At 48.8% G+C, this 21439-nt stretch overlaps 1 protein-coding gene across 1 annotated transcript in view; it reads left to right on the forward strand.

Annotated features, from left to right (window-relative positions):
• Nucleotides 1-21439, forward strand: part of LOC119966923 (dynein heavy chain 8, axonemal-like) — a 1786259-nt gene that overhangs the window by 830663 nt on the left and 934157 nt on the right. The window contains exons 29-31 of the mRNA XM_038798881.1: nt 8799-9034; nt 16644-16748; nt 18761-18874. Of these exons, the coding sequence (XP_038654809.1) occupies nt 8799-9034; nt 16644-16748; nt 18761-18874 (455 nt within the window). The remainder of the gene's footprint in view (nt 1-8798; nt 9035-16643; nt 16749-18760; nt 18875-21439) is intronic.

Below are 21439 nucleotides of genomic sequence, written 5' to 3' on the forward strand. Positions count from 1 at the left end.
GAAAGGTCTTGATCTGTCTGTTGAGTTGGCGGGTGTGTTCTTTGGTCGATCTGTGTCATCTAAGTACAAGGGCAGCATACTCTTGGGGAGCAGCCTTCCCTTATTGGATTAACTCAGCAGGTCTGTCAGTATCTGTGGAGAGGGATAAATAATGAACATTTCGACTCCTATACGGTAAGTTCTGATTTTATTAGATTTCCAGCATCTGCAGCATTTTGCTTTTATGATCCCAAAATCATTACCCTGACTGTCTGGATTGCGTGTCCACTGCCTCTCTTCTTAGGGATGATGCGGCGTTGGATTGGGGTGAGCACAGTAAGAAATCTTACAACACCAGGTTAAACTCCAACAGGTTTGTTTTGAGTCACTAGCTTTCGGAGCACAGCTCCTTCCTCTGGGAATGAAGAGGTGGGTTCCAGAAACATATATATAGACAAAGGGCGGGATTCTCCCAACGGGAGACTAAGTGTCGACAATGGAGTGAAAACCAGAGTGTTTCACTCCGACGTCGGAGGCCGTTCCTCGCCCCCTATTCTCCCACCCCCGGGGGGCTAAGAACGGTGCCGTGTAATTTACACGCGCCAGGCCTTGGCGCCGCGTGAAAGCGGTGCCGCGTAAATTACTCGGCCGGAACCGCGTAAATGACATCACCCGCGCATGCGCAGGTTGGCCGGCGCCAGCCCGCGCATTCGCGGTTGCTGTCCTCCCCACGGGCGCCCGCAAAACATGGAGGATTGATCTTGCGGGGCGGCGGAGGAAAAGACTGCATCCTTTAGAGACGCCGGTCCGCCGGGACTTCCGGTTGTGGTTATGCAGAGCTAAGTCGCACGTTCGGCAGCTCCCGCTTGGAATGGACTTTTGGGCTCTTTTCAGGGCCTCCAATGGCATTTTGTCAACAGTTTCAGTGTGGGAAGGAGACTACAACATTCCTCCGACAGTGTATGGCTTGGACCAGGAGCGGGGCGACATAAAAAGTGGTGTTGAAGCCAAAGAAAGTGCGAGGGAAGAAAAGCAAGATGGCGGCAGGCAGAGACCAGGCAGCGTGGATGCAGTGGTCGCAGCAGCAGCAGGAGGCTCTCCAGCGCTGCTTCAGGGAGCTCAAAGCGAACCTGCTGGAGCCGACGAAGGCTTCTATTGATAAGCTGCTGGAGACCCACGCGGCCCAGAGGGTGGGCAATCCGCGAGGCCCGGCAAAAGATCTCAGATAAAGAAGACAAGGTCTTGAGCCTAGCGGCAAAGGTGGAGGTGCACGAGGCGCTTCACAAGAAATGGCAGGAACGGTTCAAGGAGATGGAGAATTGGTCGAGGCGGAAGAATTTACAGGCTCTACGTCCTCCCCCACCTCTGCGTGGCCACACGCCTAGGGTTAGACTTTCAATGTAACCTTCAGAGTCTAACGTTTAAATTTGGCGGCCCTATACCCCCTCTCACTGTCTGCAGCCTCACGACTCTCAAGGTTGATCCCCCCCTCCCTGTTTGCAAACCCCACCCCAGATTGCAAACCCGTCGCCACCAGAAGCAGACGGTACAGTGCCCAGGACCGGACATTCATCAGGTCTGAGGTCCAGCGGCTTCTGAGGGAAGCGGTCATCGAAGCCAGCAACAGCCCCTGGAGAGCTCAAATTAGAACATAGAACATAGAACAGTACAGCACAGAACAGGCCCTTCGGCCCTCAATGTTGTGCCGAGCCATGATCACCCTACTCAACCCACGTATCCACCCTATACCCGTAACCCAACAACCCCCCCCCCCTTAACCTTACTTTTATTAGGACACTACGGGCAATTTAGCATGGCCAATCCACCTAACCCGCACATCTTTGGACTGTGGGAGGAAACCGGAGCACCCGGAGGAAACCCACGCACACAGGGGAAGACGTGCAGACTCCACACAGACAGTGACCCAGCCGGGAATCGAACCTGGGACCCTGGAGCTGTGAAGCATTTATGCTAACCACCATGCTACCTTGCTGCATATTGAGGTGGTAGTAAATTGTGGTGGTAAAGACCAGGGACAAGAATAGGATGGTCATCGACTACAGTCAGACCATCAACAGGTTTACGCAACTGGACGTGTACCCTCTTCCCCGTATATCCGACCTGGTCAACAGGATCGCGCAGTACAAGGTCTTCTCCACGGTAGACCTAAAGTCCACCTACCACCAGCTCCCCATCCGCACGAGTGACCGCAAGTACACTGCGTTCGAGGCGGATGGGCGACTCTACCACTTCTTAAGAGTTCCCTTCAGTGTCACAAACGGGGTCTCGGTCTTTCAGCGAGAGATGGACCGAATGGTCGACCGATACGGCTTACGGGCAACATTCCCGTATCTTGACAATGTCACCATCTGCAACCACGACCATCAGGACCACGACACCAACCTTCACAAATTTCTCCAGACCGCAAAACTCCTGAACCTGACTTATAACAAGGATAAATGCGTGTTTAGCACTGCCCGCCGAGCCATCCTCAGCTACTAGTGCGAAACGGAGTGATAGGCCCCGACCCGGAACGCATGCGCCCCCTTATGGAGTTCCCGCTCCCCCACTGTTCCAAGGCCCTGAAGCGCTGCCTCGGGATCTTCTCTTATTACGCTCAGTGGGTCCCCAACTACGCCGACAAAGCCCGTCCTCTCATACAAACAACTACTTTTCCCCTGTCGACAGAGGCCCGCCAGGCCTTCAGCCGCATCAAAGCGGATATCGCAAAGGCCATGATGCGCGCCGTCGATGAGTCCCTCCACTTCCAAGTCGAGAGTGACGCGTCCGACGTAGCTCTGGCAGCCACCCTCAACCAAGCGGGCGGACCTGTGGCCTTCTTCTCACGTACCCTCCATGCTTCTGAAATCCGCCACTCCTCGGTCGAGAAGGAAGCACAAGCCATAGTAGAAGCTGTGCGACATTGGAGGCACTACCTGGCCGGCAGGAGGTTTACCCTCCTCACAGACCAACGGTCGGCAGCTTTCATGTTTGACAATGCACAGCGGGGCAAGATAAGGAACGATAAGATCTTGCTGTGGAGGATCGAATTATCCACCTACAACTACGAGATCCTGTATTGTCCAGGGAAGCTAAATGAGCCTCCCAATGCCGTGTCCCGCGGCACATGTGCCAACGCTCAAGTGGATCGCCTCCGAGCCCTGCACGAGGACCTCTGCCACCCGGGGGTCACTCGTTTCTTCCATTTTGTGAAGACCCGCAACCTGCCCTACGCCGTCGAGGAGGTCAGGACAGTGACCAGAAACTGCCACATCTGCGCGGAATTCAAGCCGCACTTATACCATCTGGAGAAAGCGCATCTGAAAAAGGCATCCCATCCTTTTGAACGCCTCAGCATGGACTTCAAAGGTCCCCCCCTCTACCAACCGCAACACGTGATTGACGAGTACTCCCGCTTCCCGTTCGCCATCCCCTGCCCCGATATGACCACAGCCACCATCATCAAGGCCCTCCACAGCATTTTTTCCCTATTCGGATTCCCCGCCTACATACACAGTGATAGGGGGTCCTCCTTTCTGAGTGACGAACTGCGCCAATTCCTGCTTAGCAAGGGCATTGCCTCGAGCAGGACGACCAGTTATAACCCCCAGGGTAACGGACAGGTTGAGAGGGAGAACGGAACGGTCTGGAAGACCGTCCTGCTGCTCCTACCGTCCAGGAATCTCCCGGTCCCCCACTGGCAGGAGGTCCTCCAAGACGTCCTCCACTCCATCCAGTCGCTGCTCTGCACTGCAACTAACCAAACGCCTTACGAACGTCTCCTTGTCTTCCCTAGGAAGTCCTCCTCAGGGACCTCGCTCCCGACCTGGCTGGCTGCCAGCCCTTCCTGCTCCGGAAACACGTGCGGGCGCACAAATCGGACCCATTGGTCGAGAGGGTCCAGCTGCTCCACGCTAACCCGCAATACGCATACGTGGAGTACCCCAATGGCCAACAAGACACGGTCTCTATACGGGACCTGCCGCCCGCCGGATCCCCTCCCTCGCCCTCGTCACCAGCCGGACCCTCCCCCCCACCGGCACCCCTCACCGTAGCCCCCTTCCCTGGACAACCGTTTTTCCCGCTGGCCCTGCCTGGCCCCCCCACCCACCGCTGCACTCCACAGACGCTCCCCTCCCTGGTCCGTTGACCCCCTCACCAGCGCCATCTAGAGGACTAGACCTCCCCTCCCTAGACCGACCATCTTCACCAGCGCCATCTAGGGATGTTGAAACTGCTACGGGGACTGGATCCACGCTCCCGGAGTCGCAAACGCCTGCACCTCCACCGAAGTCTCCGCCGAAGCTCCGTCAATCGCAAAGGACAACCAAGGCCCCCGACCATCTGATTGAGTCGCTATAAACTTTGTATAGACTTTTAAATGTGACATGTACATAACTAATTGTCAGAATTGTGGACATGAATATGCCTCTGTAAATAGTTATGGGCCAGTGGGCAGCCGCTGTATGAGAGTAGTGAAGTACCCCATCACTAGTCATACTACCAGTTATGTTATTCAACCCGTGTGGACCGCCAGTTATGGTTGAACGACCAAGCAGTGCCACCCCCCCATTGTTGGCATCAATGTTTAGCACAGGGCTAATTCGCTGACTTTGAAAGCAGACCAAGGCAGGCCAGTAGCATGGTTCAATTCCCATAACAGCCTCCCCGAACAGGCGCCAGAATGTGGCGACTTGGGGCTTTTCACAGTAACTTCATTTGAAGCCTACTTGTGACAATAAGCAATTTTTATTTTTTCATTTTCAGGGACTTTTATGAGGAACTATAGCGGTCCGAGAGCCCACTGGAGGAGGGAGGGATCGGCCGCTTTCTGGACCAACTAAGGTTCCCGAAGGTGAAGGAGGGACTGGTAATGGGATTAGGGGCCCCGATTGGGCTGGAGGAGCTGGCCAAAGGGATAGGGAGCATGCAGGCTGGCACCGAGGCCGGATGGCTTCCCGGTCGAATTTTGCAAAAAATATGTGGACCTGTTGGGCCCGTTGCTGGTTAGGACCTTCAATGAGGCAAGGGAGGGGGGGGCTTCGCCCCCGACGATGTCCCGGGCACTGATCTCCTTAATCCTGAAGCGGGACAAGGATCCCCTGCAGTGTGGTACTTACAGGCTGATTTTGTTGTTAAATGTAGATGCCAAGGTGCTGGCGAAGGTCTTAGCCACGAGAATTGAGGATTGTGCGCCACAGGTCATCCACGAAGACTAGACGGGGTTTGTGAAGGGGAGGCAGTTGAACGCAAATTTGCGGAGGCTCCTTAACGTTCTTATGATGAGGGAGGGGGAGGTGGAGATAGTGGCGTCGATGGACGCTGAGAAAGCCTTTGAGAGTGTAGAGTGGGGTACTTGTGGGAAGTGCTGAAGTGGTTCGGGTTTGGGGAGGGGTTTGTCAGGTGGGTTAGGCTGTTGTACGAGGTCCCGATGGCGAAAGTGGCCATGAACAAGAGGAGGTCTGAGTACTTTTGGTTGCATTGAGGGATGAGGCAAGGTACCCCCTGTCCCCCCTGCTCTTCGCACTGGCGATTGAACCCCTAGCTATGGCACTGAGGGAATCGAGGAATTGGAGGGGGCTGGTGCGGGGTGGGGAGGAGCATAGGGTGTCGCTCTATGCGGACGACATTCTGCTATATGTGGCGGACCCGGTGGGGGGGATGCCGGAGGTACTGAGGATCCTCAGGGAGTTCGGGGATTTCTCAGGGTACAAGCTCAACATGGGGAAGAGCGAGTTGTTTGTGGTTCACCCAGGGGACCAGGAGAGGAGGATTGGCAAGCTCCCACTAAAATGGGCGAAGAGGAGCTTCAGGTATTTGGGGGTCCAGGTGGCCAGGATCTGGGGGGCCCTGCATTGACTTAACTTCACGAGGTTGGTGGAGCAGATGGAGGAGGAGTTTAAGTGGCTACTGTCCCTGGCGGGTAGGGTGCAGTCAGTTAAGATGATGGTGCTCCCAAGGTTTTTGTTCCTGTTCCAGTGCCTCCCCATTCTTATCCCGCAGGCCTTCTTTCGGCGGGTCAATAGGAGCATAACGGGGTTTCTGTGGGCGCGAGGGACTCCAAGAGTGAGAAGGGTGTTTCTGGAGCGGAGTAGGAATGGGGGAGGGGGCTGGCGCTGTCCAACCTCTGTAGGTACTACTGGGCCGCTAATGCAGTGATGGTGCGCAAGTGGGTGATGGAGGGGGAGGGGACAGCATGGAAGAGGCTGGAGACAGCGTCTTGTGAGGGTACGAGTCTGGAGGCACTTGCAACGGCGCCGCTGCCGCTCCCTCCAACGAGGTATACCACAAGCCCGGTGGTGGTGGCTACCCTCAAAATTTGGGGGCAATGGAGGCGGCACAGGGGGGAGGTGGGGACCTCGGTGTGGCCTCGATACGGGGGAACCACCGGTTTGCCCCGGGGAGAATAGATGGAGGGTATTCGAGGTGGCACAGGGCAGGGATAAGAAGGTTGGGTGACTTGTTTGTGGGAGGAGAAGTACGGGCTCTCCCCGGGAAACACCTTTTTGTATCCACAGGTAAGGACGTTTGCCAGGCGGCAAGTGGTGGAATTCCCGCTGCTGCCGCCACGCACGTTACAGGACAGGGTGCTCTCGGGAGTGTGGGTTGGAGAGGGGAAGGTTTCAGCAACATACCAGGTGTTGCAGGGGGAGGAGAAGGCCTCGGTGGAGGAGCTGAAAGGTAAATGGGAGCAGGAGTTGGGGAGGAGATCGAGGAGCGGACGTGGGCAGATGCCCTAGGGAGGGTGAACTCTTCCTCTTCGTGCGCGAGGCTCAGCCTCATACAGTTTAAGGTGCTGCACAGGGCACACATGACCGGGACAAGGATGAGCCAGTTTTTTGGGGGTGAGGACAGGTGTGTTAGGTGCCCAGGCAGCCCAGCAAAAACACACCCATATGTTCTGGGCATGCCCAGCACTGGAGAAATTTCGGATGGGCGCAGCGAGGACGGTGTCGAGAGTGGTAGGATCCAGGGTCAAACTGGGCTGGTTCGCAATATTTGGGGTTGCAGAGGAGCCGGGAGTGCAGGAGGCGAAAGAGGCCGGTGTTCTGGACTTTGCATCCCTAGTAGCCCGGCGGAGGATTCTTCTTCAGTGGAAGGATGCGAGGCCCCCAAGCGTGGAGGCCTGGATCAATGACACGGCGGGGTTTATTCAATTGGAAAGGGTAAAATTTGCTTTGAGGGGGTCAGTGCAAGGGTTTTTCAGGCGGTGGCAACCGTTCCTAGACTTCCTGGCAGATCGGTAGATAATGGTCGGTAGCAGCAGCAACCGGGGGAGGGGGGGGGGGGGGGGGGGGAGATGGGTTCTTACTCTATTTTTATTTTTCTATATTTGGGGATCTGAAGGGGTGTATATATTTGCTATGTTTGCTATGTGTTTTTATGGGTGTTAATTTATTATTTATGTATGGGGGGAGGGAGGCACTGAGTTGTTTTGTTCTGTTTTGTATTTTATTCCTTTTACATTCTGTTGTTGATATTTTGTGAAAACTTTAATAAAAATTGTTTTTAACAAAAAAAGAGACGCCGGCCCGCCGATCGGTGGGCACCGATCGTGGGCCAGATCCCTTCTGAGCGCCCCCCCAGTGTTCGATCCTCCCTCCCCCCCTCCCCCCCCCACAGGCTGCCCACGCAGTGTTCGCGCTCTGTTCATGCCGGCAGCGACCTGGTGTGGTTGGCGCGGCGTGAACCCATTGTATTGGGCAGGCCGCTTGGCCCATCCAGGCCGGAGAATAGCCGCTCGCCCGTTACAAACGGCGAGCGGCGATTCTCCGAGCGGCCTGTCATAAAACACGGCGCGCCGTTTTGGGGGACGTGGCTGAATTGCGTGCGGGTGCCGGGGCAGCGTGGCGTGTCTCGCCCGCCCCCCCCCCCCGCAATTCTGCCACTCGGCGTGGGGGGCGGAGAATTGCACCCAAAGTCAATGATGCCAGACGATACTTTGAATGCAAGTCTTTGCAGGTAATTAAGTCTTTACAGGACCGCTGCCGATAGCTGGTTCCCCGATTCGGCGGAAAATAGAGCATAGACCCATAGAGCAACTGGAGAGAGGGATAATCACAGGTTAAAGAGGTGTGAATTGTCTCAAGCCAGGACAGTTGGTAGGATTTTGCAAGCCCAGGCCAGATGGTGGGTGGTGAATGTAATGCAATATGAATCCAAGGCCCATTTGAGGCCGTACTCATGTGTGCGGAACTTGGCTATAAGTTTCTGCTTGGCGATTCTGCGTTGTCGCGCGTCCTTAAGGCTGCCTTGGAGAACGTTTACCCAAAGGTACAAGGGTGAATGCCCTTGACTGCTGAAGTGTTCCCCAACTGGAAGGGAACATTCCTGCCTGGTGATTGTCGTGTGATGTCCGTTCATCCGTTGTCGCAGGACAGTTGGCCTTCCCTTTAGCCCTTCTTAGGGCTAAAGGGTTCAAGGGATATGGGGGGGGGGGAAGACAGGATCAGGGTATTGAATTTGATGATCAGCCATGATCATAATCAATGGCGGAGCAGGCTCAAAGGGTCGAATGGCCTCCTCCTGCTTCTATTTTCTATGTATCTTTCTGTGTAACTATGTCACATTTCCTTCACTGTTAGTTGGTCAAAATATTGGAACTGCCTCCCTAACAGCACTGTTGGTGTCTCTACATCTTAGGGGCTGCAGGGATTAAAGAAGACACTCACCCCCACCTTCTCAGGACTTGCCAAATCAAACACAAGGCTAATTCGAAAGCCTGTATTCTTCTATAGCGAAGATAATTGTGGGGCCACTTTATCCTTTTTTGACGAAACCAACTGACTTTAATGTTGATTTATGTCCTTTGTTCTTAGAATCCATAAAAATGGCTCTTTTAGTGGAGGCCAAAGCTTGGAAACTAGTACTTTGTCGGTTTCTGAATGAACAATACAAGGGTAAAATGCAAGCGATAACTTCATTTATCGCTGAAGAAATGAAGAATATGGGTCGTCCTATTCAAGATTTGGATGATGTTAGATTTGCCATGGAATCTTTATCACAAATCCGAAATAATGAGATACAGATGGATATGACTTTGGCACCCATTGAGGTATGTGACCTTATGTTTCAGGGTATGTCTTTTATATTTGTTCCTGCCACATTCAGCTTTCAGGCTTTTAAAATCCAAATCTGACCTCACCTGAATAAAAGCAATGAATTAACTTCTAGCTTGGTGATGCCTTTCACTGGGCTGAATTGAGATCTTTCAATAAACACTAAGTGGGTATTTATAAAGGGTGCAAAGGATTGCCCAGGGAATTATATTCTGGTCAGTCAATAATGCAAAAATTATTGAAATTGATTTTGAGAGACAGGGGCTGCACACTCCGCCACCCGCTGCTGGTTCCCCGATTCGGCGGAAAATAGAGCATAGACCCAAAAACGGGATCGGCGCCCGATTTAATAACTAGAAGACCAGGTCACTGGCAGCTCGCCCATCCTCCTCTTCCCCATTGTCATAACCACCCCACCCCACACAAAACACTGAGCTTCTCACCCCTTCCTCTCCATTAATCCATCCAAGAAGGCTTATGTTAGGATGAGACATGAAGGATCAGTTAGGGCACTTGAGAGTTACAAGTTAGCCTGGAAGGACCGAAAGGGAGAGTTAAGAAGAGCGAGGAGAGGACACGAAAAGTCGTTGGCGGATAGGATCAAGGAAAACCCTAAGGCTTTCTATAGGTATATCAGGAACAAATGAATGACTAGAGTAAGATTAGGGCCAATCAAGGATAGTAGTGGAAAGTTGTGTGTGGAATCAGAGGAGATAGGGGAAGTGTTAAATGGATATTTTTCATCAGTGTTTACACTGGAGAAAGACAATGTTGTCGAGGAGAATACTCATGTTCAGTCGTCCAGGCTAGATGGAATTGAGGTTCAAAAGGAGGAGGTGTTATCAATTTTGGAAAATGTCAAAATAGATAAGTCCCCTGGGCCAGATGGGATTTATCCTAGGATTCTCTGGGAAGCCAGGGAGGAGATTGCAGAGCCTTTGCCCTTGATCTTTATGTCGTCTTTGTCGACAGGAATAGTGCCGGAAGACTGGAGGATAGCAAATGTTGTCCCCTTGTTCAAGAAGGGGAGTAGAGACAACCCTGGTAATTATAGGCCTGTGGGCCATACTTCGGTTGTGGGTAAAATGTTGGAAAAGGTTATAAGAGATAGGGTTTATAATCATCTTGAAAAGAACAAGTTGATTAGCGATAGTCAACACGGTTTTGTGAAGGGTAGGTCATGCCTCACAAACCTTATTGAGTTTTTTGAGAAGGTGACCAAACAGGTGGATGAGGGTAAAGCGGTTGATGTGGTGTATATGGATTTCAGTAAGGCGTTTGATAAGGTTCCCCACGGTAGGCTATTGCAGAAAATAAGGAAGTATGGGATTGAAGGTGATTTAACGGTTTGGATCAGTAATTGGCTATCTGAAAGAAGACAGAGGGTAGTGGTTGATGGCAAATGTTCATCCTGGAGTTCAGTTACTAGTGGTGTACCGCAAGGATCTGTTTTGGGGCCACTGCTGTTTGTCATTTTTATAAATGACCTGGAAGAGGGTGTAGAAGGATGGGTTAGTAAATTTGCAGATGACACGAAGGTCGGTGGAGTTGTGGATAGTGCTGAAGGATGTTATAGGATACAGAGGGGCATAGATAAGCTGCAGAGCTGGGCTGAGAGGTGGCAGATGGAGTTTAATGCAGAAAAGTGTGAGGTGGTTCACTTTGGAAGGAGTAACAGGAATGCAGAGTATTGGGCTAATGGCAAGATTCTTTGTAGTGTAGATGAACAGAGAGATCTCGGCATCCAGGTACATAAATCCCTGAAAGTTGCCACCCAGGTTAATAGGGCCGTTAAGAAGGCATCTGGTGTGCTAGCCTTTATCAGTAGGGGGATTGAGTTTCGGAGCCACAAGGTCATGCTGCAGCTGTACATAACTCTGGTGCGGCCGCTCCTGGAGTACTGCGTGCAGTTCTGGTCACCACATTATAGGAAGGATGTGGAAGCTTTGGAAAGGGTTCAGAGGAGATTTACTCGGATGTTGCCTGGTATGGAGGGAAGGTCTTACGAGGAAAGGCTCAGGGACTTGAGGTTGTTTTCGTTAGAGAGGAGAAGGCTGAGAGGTAACTTAATAGAGACATATAAGATAGTCAGAGGGTTAGATAGGGTGGACAGTGAGATTCTTTTTCCTCGGATGGTGATGACCAACACGAGGGGACATAGCTTTAAATTGAGGGGTGGTAGATATAGGACAGATGTCAGAGGCAGTTTCTTTACTCAGAGAGTAGTAGGGGTGTGGAAAGCCCTGCCTGCAACAGTAGTAGACTCGCCAACTTTAAGGGCATTTAAGTGGTCACTGGATAGACATATGGATGAAAATGGAATAGTGTAGGTCAGATAGGCTTCAGATGGTTTCACAGGTCGGCGCAACATCGAGGGCCGAAGGGCCCGTACTGCGCTGTAATGTTCTATGTTCTATGCTCTGGGCAGCATGATAGCACATGTGGCTAGCACTGTGGCTTCACAGTGCCAGTGCCCAGGCTCGATTCCCTTCTGGGTCACTGTCTGTGAGGAGTCTGCACGTTCTCCCCGTGTCTGCGTGGGTTTCCTCCGGGTGCTCCGGCTTCCTCCCACAGTCCAAAGATGTGCAGGTTAGGTAGATTGGCCATGCTAAATTACATTTAGTGTCCAAACAAAAATGTTAAGTGGGGTTATTGGGTTTCGGGGATAGGGTGGAAGTGGGGGCTTAAGTGGGTCAGTGCAGACTTGATATGTTCTACAATGTTCTACAATCCCTTCCCTCTCCTTTAGTCCTTCTATCCATTCCCTCTCCCTGTGCCCCTGACATATTCTTTTGATGTGGAGATGCCGGCGTTGGACTGGGGTGAGCACAGTAAGAAGTCTTACAACACCAGGTTAAAGTCCAACAGGCTCACCTGAGGAAGGAGCAGTGCTCCGGAAGCTAGTGTTTGCAACAAACCTGTTGGACTTTAACCTGGTGTTGTGTGACATATTCCTTTGTCATTGGCCTGGCCAATGCTCCCAAGCTCCCAGCCATGATGCTTTGCGAATGAGCTCTGGAGTGTTGTAGCGGCTTAAAGTGGTGTTGCATAAGGGTCAGTGTTGGGGTCCTTGCTGTTTATCATATATATAAATAATATGGACTTCAAAGTGGGAGGCTTAATTGGGAATTTTTTCAGATGATACTGCCATTGATAGTGAAGAAGTTGTCTCCATAATATATCAATATTTCGAACAGGAGGAAAAGTGACAATTAGAATTCAATCCGGAGATGTGTGAAATAATGCATTTGGGAAAGAAAAACAAAGCAAAGGACATTTAGTTAGGTTCTGACAGGGCCATTCAGCTCCTGGTCTCATTACAGCCCTGGATAAAACTTGAAGAAAAGACCTGAACTCCAGGGGTGAGATGAGAGTGACTGCCCTTTAATAATAATCTTTATTGTCACAAACGGGCTTACATTAACAGTGCAATGAAGTTACTGTGAAAAGACTCAAGTCACCATATTCCGGCGCCTGTTCAGGAACATAGAGGACAATTCAGAATGTCCAAATCACCGAACAGCACTTCTTTCGAGACTTGTGGAAGGAAACCAGAGCACCCGGAGGAAACCCACGTAGACACAGGAAGAGCATGCACAGTGACCAAGCTGGGAATCGAACCTCGGACCCTGTGAAGCCATAGTACTAACCACTATGCTGCCGTGCTACCCTTGAGGGGAGATGGTGGCACAGGGGTAACATCACTGGACTAATAATCAAGAGGCCCAGCCTATGCTCTGTGTTCAAAAGTCACCACGGCAGCTGGTGGCATTTGAATTCAATTAATAAAATCTAGAATTGAAACTGGGATTAGTAATGGTGACCAAGAAACTTGTTAATTGTTGTAAAAACCCACCTGATTCGCGAATGTTCTTGAGAGAAAGAAATCAGCCAGCCTGGCCTACATGTGTCACCAGACCCATCGCAATGTGATTGACTCTTAATTGCCCTCTGGATTTGGATTTGGATTTGTTTATTGTCACGTGTAACGAGGTACAATGAAAAGTATTATTCTGCGTGCAGATCAAACAGATCATTTAGTACATGAAAAGAAAATGCGTAATTGGGCAACACAAGGTCCACAATGTAAATATGTAGACGCCCGCATTGGGTGAAGCATACAGGAGTGTAGTATTAATAAGGTCAGTCCATTAGAGGGTTGTTTAGGAGTCTGGTAACAGCGGGGAAGAAGCTGTTTATGAATCTGTTTGTGCATGTTCTCAGACTTTTGTATCTACTTGCCCAATGGAAGAAGTTGGAAGAGTAAGCTGTATGAGCGGGGTCTTTGATTATGCTGCCTGCTTTCCCAAGGCAGTGGAGATGTAGATAGAGTCAATGGATGGGAGGCGGTTTCACGTGATGGATTAGGCGGTGTTCATGACTCTGAAGTTTCTTGCAGTCTTGGGCCGAGCAGTTACATACCAGGCTGTGATGCAGCCACATTGGATGCTTTCTCTGGTGCACCTGTAAAAGTTGGTCAGTTGAAATGACCACTCAGTCCATGGGTAATGAATACTGACGTGAAAAAATCATAACCATAACATTCAACACCATAATTTCAGCCACGCTCATATCAAAGCTCCAAAACCTAGGACTTGGCTCCCCACTCTGCAACAGGATCCTCGATTTTCTGACCAACAGAGAACAATCTGTAAGAATGAACAACAACACCTCTTCCACAATAGTCCTCAATACCGGGGTCCCACAAGGCTGCGTACTTAGCCCCCTACTCTATTCCCTGTACACACACGACTGCGTGGAAAAATTTGGTTCCAACTCCATCCACAAGTTTGCTATCGATACGACCATAGTGGGCCGGATCTTGAATAATGATGAGTCAGAATACAGGAGGGAGATTGAGAACCTAGTGGAGTGGTGCAGTGACAACAATTTCTCCCTCAATGCCAGCAAAACTAAAGAGCTGGTCATTGACTTCAGGAAGCAAAGTACTGTACACACCCCTGTCAACATCAACGGGGCCGAGGAGGAGATAGTGAGAAGTTTCAAATTCCTAGGGGTGCACATCTCCAAAAATCTGTCCTGGTCCACCCACATCGATGCTATCACCAAGAATGCACAACAGCGCCTATACTTCCCGTACCAGCCTCCCCGGACAGGCACCGGAATGTGGCGACTAGGGGCTTTTCACAGTAACTTCATTGAAGCCTACTCGTGACAATAAGCGATTTTCATTTTTCATTTTCACTTCCTCAGGGAACTAAGGAAATTTGGCATGTCCACATTAACCCTTACCAACTTTTACAGATGCACCATAGAAAGCATTCTATCTGGCACTGAGGACCCGGGTTTGAATCCCGGCACTGGGGCACTGTCCGTGTGGAGTTTGCACATTCTCCCAGTGTCTGCGTGGGTTTCACCCCCACAACCCAAAGATGTGCAGGATCGGTAGATTGGCTATGCTAATTGCCCCTTAATTGGAAAAAATAATTGGGTACTCTAAATTAAAAAAAAAAGAAATGAGTGTTATAAATGGGTGTGTAAATAAATATCTGTAGTGAGAGTACCTTTAAGAAATGGGTGTTTATTACTGCAGTGATGTCAGAGAGTGGGTAGAGCTGGGCTGCCTGTCAGCTTTTTTACTTTCGTTTTAGGCTGTTTGCTGCAGGGTGTGTTTTAGTTTCGTTTTCAGAGCTGGATAGCTGCAGTCACTGCCAGAAGGTCTATTAGAGTCTCTCTGTAATCTAAAGACTGTAAATTGATCCTGGTGATTTAAAACTAATAACAGTATTGACCTTAACCTGATGTGCTTCTGTTTAAAGGTTTTTTTTAAGTCTTCTGGATGTTAAAAGGACAGCTTATGGATTACTTAGTGTTGTATTCTTTGGGGGTTGTATTTGAATTAATGGTTGCTAAGATGTTCACTGTATTTTTTAAAAGGTTAACTTGAGTTCATAGAATAAACATTGTTTTGCTTAAAAAAAGTACTTCTCCATTTCTGCTGTTCCACACCTTCAGAGTGGGCCGTGTGCTCCCCATACCACAATCTATTAAATATTGTGGGTCAGGTGAACTCCAGGATACACTTTGGGGTTCTCTAAACCCTGGCCCATAACACTTGTGCTTGGGCATTGTTTCAAAGAGCGCATGGGGGAACTGCAACAGTTATTTATTCCTGTTTGGCACATAAGTAAAACGGGAAATGTGACCAATCCTGACAAGGGAAATTAGGGATAGTACTCGATCCATGGAAGTTGCATACAGATTATCCAAGAAAAGCAACAGGTTTGAGGATTAGGAGCTGTTTGGAATTCAGCAAAGAATGACCAAGGGATTGATTTGGAAGGGGAAAATAGATTCCAAAAGAAAGCTTGCAGGGAACATAAAAACTGACTGTAAAGATTTAGGTATGTGAAGAGAAAAAGATTGGTGAAGACAAATGAAGATCCCTTAAAGCCAGAAACAGGGGAATGTATTGTAGGGGACAAAGAAATGGCTGAGCAACTAAATACATACTTTAGAACATAGAATGCAGAAGGAGGCCATTTGGCCCATCGAGTCTGCACCATCACACTTAAGCCCTCACTTCCACCATATCCCCGGAACCCAATAACCCCTCTGAACCTTTTTGGACACTGAGGGCAATTTAGCATGACCAATTCACCTAACCTGCACGTCTTTGCACTATGGGAGGAAACAGGAGCATCTGGAGGAAGCCCATGCAGACATGGAGAGAACGTGCAGACTCCGCACAGAGTGTCCCAGCGGGGAGTTGAACCTGGGACCCTGGCCCTGTAAAGCCACAGTGCTAACCACTTAGTGCCACCGTGCTGATCTCTTCTGTCTTCACAAATGAGGGTACAAATAAGATACATGACATGTTGGGGAATTCAGGGTGTAGTGAGAAGGATAAAGTGAAGGTGATCAATATCAGTAGAGAAATGGTGTTGGGGAAATTGATGGGATTGAAGGCTGATAAATCCCCAGGGCCTGATAATCTACATCTACATCAGAGTACTGAAGGAGGTGGTTCTAGAAATAGTGGATACTTTGGTGGTCATCTTCCAGGACTCGATAGACTGTGGAAAAGTTCAAGCAATATAATTCTCTCCAAAAAGATATAACAATATAACAATACATCCTCATCACACCATGTAATCTCGTGTAGTTGAGGGCAGCATGGTAGCATTGTGGTTAGCACAATTGCTTCACAGCTCCAGGGTCCCAGGTTCGATTCCGGCTTGGGTCACTGTCTGTGCGGAGTCTGCACATCCTCCCCGTGTGTGCGTGGGTTTCCTCCGGGTGCTCCGGTTTCCTCCCACAGTCCAAAGATGTGCAGGTCAGGTGGATTGGCCATGCTAAATTGCCCTGCGTGTCCAAAATTGCCCTTAGTGTTGGGTGGGGTTACTGGGTTATGGGGATAGGGTGGAGGTGTTGACCTTGGGTAGGGTGCTCTTTCCAAGAGCCGGTGCAGATTCGATGGGCCGAATGGCCTCCTTCTGCACTGTAAATTCTATGATTTCTATGATAGTTCATAATTTATGCTGTTAGTGATTTTGTTGAATTAGTATTGATATATGTCATCACATTTACTAGTCTTCCTATTATTGGATTTTATCTGTTGTTGCTTTTACGGTTTCTATTTAGGAAGCATATAGCATACTGACTAAATATGAAGTGGAGATTTCAAAGGAAGAAACAGAAGAAGTTGATACACTTCGGTACTTTTTCAACAAATTACAAGTTAAAGCTGTAAGTATTCTTCAAATAATGCACTAGTCAGAAAGAGTCAATGCTAACTCTATCGGAAAATTTAGTGTTGAATAATATCCTGAATGAGCATTTAAATCTGGTAGTGTATTTAAGCCGATATTGCAGAATACTCAGAATAACTATATCTGTAGTGTAAGGAGAATTTGAAGGCAAGGACCCATCATCCATGGTTAACTAAAGAATTTAAGGAAAGCATCAAAGTGAAGGAAAAAGTACACAACTATGCGAACTTGAGTGGTAAATCAGATGATTGCTCAGAATATGCAACACAGTAGAGAATGACTGAAATATTAATCCAGAGAAATTAATTAAAGTATGAGAGGAAGTCAGCCAGAAAAGTAAGAATGGATAACAATAGTTTATTCAGGTACTGAAAAAGGTAAATGATGAGCAAAGTAAGTGCAAGTCCGCTAGAGAGTGACAATGAGGAGTTAATAGCAGACAGTAAGGAACTGTACAAATATTTTGTTTTCATTATAGAGGATACAAAATATATTCCAGAAATAATTATAAATCAAACGGAGGAGGGGACGAGGAGGTTGGTGAAATTACAATCACTGGGGAAATAGTACTGAGCAAATTGATGGAGCTCTAGGCTGGTTTAGCTCGCTGGGCTAACTCGCTGGCTTTTAAAGCAGACCCAGCAGGCCAGCAGCACGGTTCGATTCCCGTACCAGCCTCCCCAGACAGGCGCCGGAATGTGGCGACTAGGGGCTTTTCACAGTAACTTCATTGAAGCCTACTCGTGACGATAAGCGATTTTCATTTTTCATTTCACAGAATGTTGTGGAGGCAAATCACTGAGTGTCTTTAAGACAGAGATAGATAGGTTCTTGATTAATAAGGGGCTCAGGGGTTATGGTGATAAGGCAGGAGAATGGGGATGAGAAAATGTCAGCCATGATTGAATGGTGGAGCAGACCTGATGGGCCGAGTGGCCTAATTCGGCTCCTATGTCATATCGTCTTATGGTCGAACTGATTATTGACTTCAGGAAGCATAGCACGACACACACTCCTGTCTGCATCAATGGCTCCGAAGCGAGATGGTCAATAGCTTTAAGTTCCTGGGGTCACCATCACCAATAGTCTGTCATAGTCCACTCATGTTGATGCAACAGTCAAGAAAGTCCAACAATGTTGTACTACCTACGGAAGCTAAAGAAATTTGGCATGTCTGCATTGACTCTCACAAACTTATACAGATGTGTGATAGAAAGCATTCTATCTGGCTGCATCACAGCCTGGTATGGCAACTGCTCAGTCCAAGATCGCAAGGAACTGCAGAATATGGTTAACTCAGCCCAGCGCATCACACAAGCTTGCCACCCCCACATTGATTCTGTACACACCTCCCGCTGCCTCAGGAAAGTAGGCAGCATTATTAGAGACGCCGCCATCCCAGCCATTGCCTTCTTCCAGACCCTTCCATCAAGCAGAAGGTACAGAATTCTGAAGACACGCACACCCAGACATATTCTTCCTCACAGATACTAGACTCTTCAACGACTCCCCCTCGGACTAATCTGTTTCCTGTAAGAACACTATCCACGATGCCCTACCCTGCCCTTGCCCTTGTATTTGCTTTGTTTGGCCCCTTGTTCCGCACTGTCACTAATCACTGTTTGTCGATGTACCATCTTTGTCTATTATGCACGTGCTGTGTAATTTCCCTTGGCCGCAGAAAAATAGTTTTTACTGTACTTTGGTACATGTGACAATAAAACAAATCAAATTATATAATCAAATCAAATCATTGCACATTATTATATTGGTACCTCTCGGTTATTTTTTTTTGTAGATTTGAAGATGTATGTAACACTGATAAATAATTACAATTTTTGATTGTGAACAATGTCACCCTGTTTCCTTGTCCTCTGCACTGACTTGTTTATTTTTGAATGGTCAAATCAAAAGTTGAGCTCAAAAGAAGACTTGAAAGACCTGGCAATATGATGTTTGATTTTGTGATGAAATTGAATTTTTTAACAGAGAAATGTGCAGGATGAATTGGTGCAAGTCCAACCCAAATTTAAGGCTAACCTGCTGGAGTCAGTGGACTTTTTCCAGAAGGAAGTGAGCAAATATGGTCGACAATATGAAAAAGTAAGTGTTGGTATTATTAAATCAATTGAATGTACAGACTGTAAAGTATTTTTTTCATTCTTTCATGGGACGTGGGCATCACTAACAAAGCTTGCATTTATCCCCCACCATAACCATCCTTGAGAAGGAGGTGGTGAGCCATATTGTTGAACCACTGCAGTCCATGGTGCGAAGAAAATATTATTGTTCCTACTTTCAGATTTATTGTGTTATTCTGCGGACAGGCTTGTGGCTGTGTGTGTGTCATTATTTACTTCAGTTTAAGGCAATTTAACTGCAAGGGTTAAGGGCATCAAAGGATCTATGTTTGAAATACATGGGGCGTGATTTTCCAGCCGTGTTGCGGTCAAGTGAAAGCATAATGCTGCCAGAAAATCCCGGGAAAGTCTTCCAGCGAGCCTCCCCACAGACTCCGAGCCTTACGAGATTTTCCAAAGTCCCGCGAGATGTCGGAGTCGGAACGCCACCCCAAATACGCGGGACAGGCCATCAGGAACACTGCCTAGGTGCCAGGGTGGCAGTGCAAGGGTGCCCGACTAGCAGGGTGGCACTGCCAAGGGTCAGGGAGTGAGGGGGGGCCATGCCCATAAAATGAGTGTGAAGGGGTGTTTGAAGGATCGGAGAGTTCAGGGAAGGTAGGTAGGGGCCTCTTGGAGGTCGGAGGGGTATGGATAGGAGTCCTAGGAGGAGGTGCTGTAAGAGGACGTGGTGGGGGCTTGAAGAGGGTGGACCCCTAGGGGCCCCATAGCGGGGTCAACGCTAGGAATGACGCCTTGATACCTGCCCAAAACTGACCTTTTTTTTTTAGTTAAATCACGCCCCTCAACACCATCCTTCAACTGAGGCATGAAGTGATGACATCGAAACACCTCTCAGCATCTCTCCGCCAACATCTCTCGCTCCCTACCTCTCTTTTTCTTTGCCTCTGAAAGAAAATGACTTCTCACAACCCCTTTTACCTTAAAATGTTGAAAGTCCACCTTGACCAATTGCTTAAAAAATAGCAAATTGGTCTACAATTTGTCAATAATGAAATACAAATTCGTCCATTGATTTTTAGCTAATTACGCACATAGTCTCAATATCAAGAAAATGCTTCTTCTCAAAATATGGGTGCGATTTTGAGGGTCCATTAACTGTGGTCCAAATCTTATAATGTCCACAAAATATCTTGAGAGGCCAAAAATGGGATTTGCGCCAGCGGATTTCTGATTGTGACCTTTCGGGTCCTCCCCAATAACGCAATCAGATTCATACCTAGGAAGAGCAACATGTGCATTAGGAACTCTGCCTCAGCAGGGACAGAGTGCGGCACCTGTGCAGCATTCCTGCCAACTTGGCATCACATGGAGGAGGAGTGCACCCGTACCCTGTAGCCATGAAGGTCACGGTTGCCCTAAACCTCCACACCATGGGGTTGTGCCAGGGTAACCTGTGTGGCAACTCGCAGTCATCCTTCCACAAAGGCATCCATGAGGTCACGGGTGCACTCTATGCCAGGCCATCGGACTATAATACTTTCGAACTGGACCAGGCCCATCAGGACAAGATGGCTACGGGACTTGGCACCATAGCTGGTCTTCCACAGGTGCTGGGACCATCAATGCCACTCATTTGGCTCCAAGTGCCCCGTGAATCAGGGAGCCCTATTTATTAACAGGAAGGCGTTCCACTCTCTTCATATCTATATGGTCTGTGACCACCAGAAAAGGACCCCCCATTTTCCAGCCATTGTGCATGACAGTTTAACCTCAGGGAAAATTCACATCGCTGGGATATTCGAGGGTCACCCCAGGCTCTTGGGGACAAAGGGCACCTGCTGAGGTTTTGGTTGATATGCAGAGTGCGGATGATCGGCCAGTGCAGAGGCCTGAAACCGATGCAGAGGCCCCTAAAAATGGGACTCACAGTATTCGCCAGTCTGTGATTGAGCCGTGCATTGGACTGCTTAAGATGTACTTCCGTTGCCTTGGCAGGTCTGGTGGAGCCCTGCTGTACAGTCCCCAGACGGTCTCCTGCAAGGACCTATTTAGTCCATGAGTCGAGGATAACAAGCTATGTTATCTATTTTGATTCTGTGGTTTGAGAACTACACAAGATTCCTGCAGCTCCTTAAGAGTCAGTATTAATAATCAAGTGTTAATAGTATGTTCATAAGTATAAAAGTTATAACCTTTGTGGTCCAAATTACATTTCCAGTGTTTCAAATATATATGATGATGTGGAGGTGCCAGTGTTGGACTGGGGTGAGCACAGTAAGAAGTCTTACAACAGCAGGTTAAAGTCCAACAGGTTTGTTTGGAATCACTAGCTTTCGGAGCACAACTCCTTCATCACTCACCTGATGAAGGCGTTGTGCTCCGAAAGATACACAAGGGGTTAATCTAAGTACGCGTAGACTAACTAGACTCTAGACGGAGCACATTAGACATGACACACAGACACTCAACCAATAGGTCAGTAAGATAGGACACGACCGATGGACATTCACGATACACAGAGGTGACACTACCACAGCGGGGCATTACACCGAGCCATATATAAAGGAAACAACACACATGATCT

The sequence above is a fragment of the Scyliorhinus canicula genome, chromosome 6 (assembly GCF_902713615.1).
Source record: "Scyliorhinus canicula chromosome 6, sScyCan1.1, whole genome shotgun sequence".
In the NCBI taxonomy this organism is placed as follows: domain Eukaryota; kingdom Metazoa; phylum Chordata; class Chondrichthyes; order Carcharhiniformes; family Scyliorhinidae; genus Scyliorhinus; species Scyliorhinus canicula.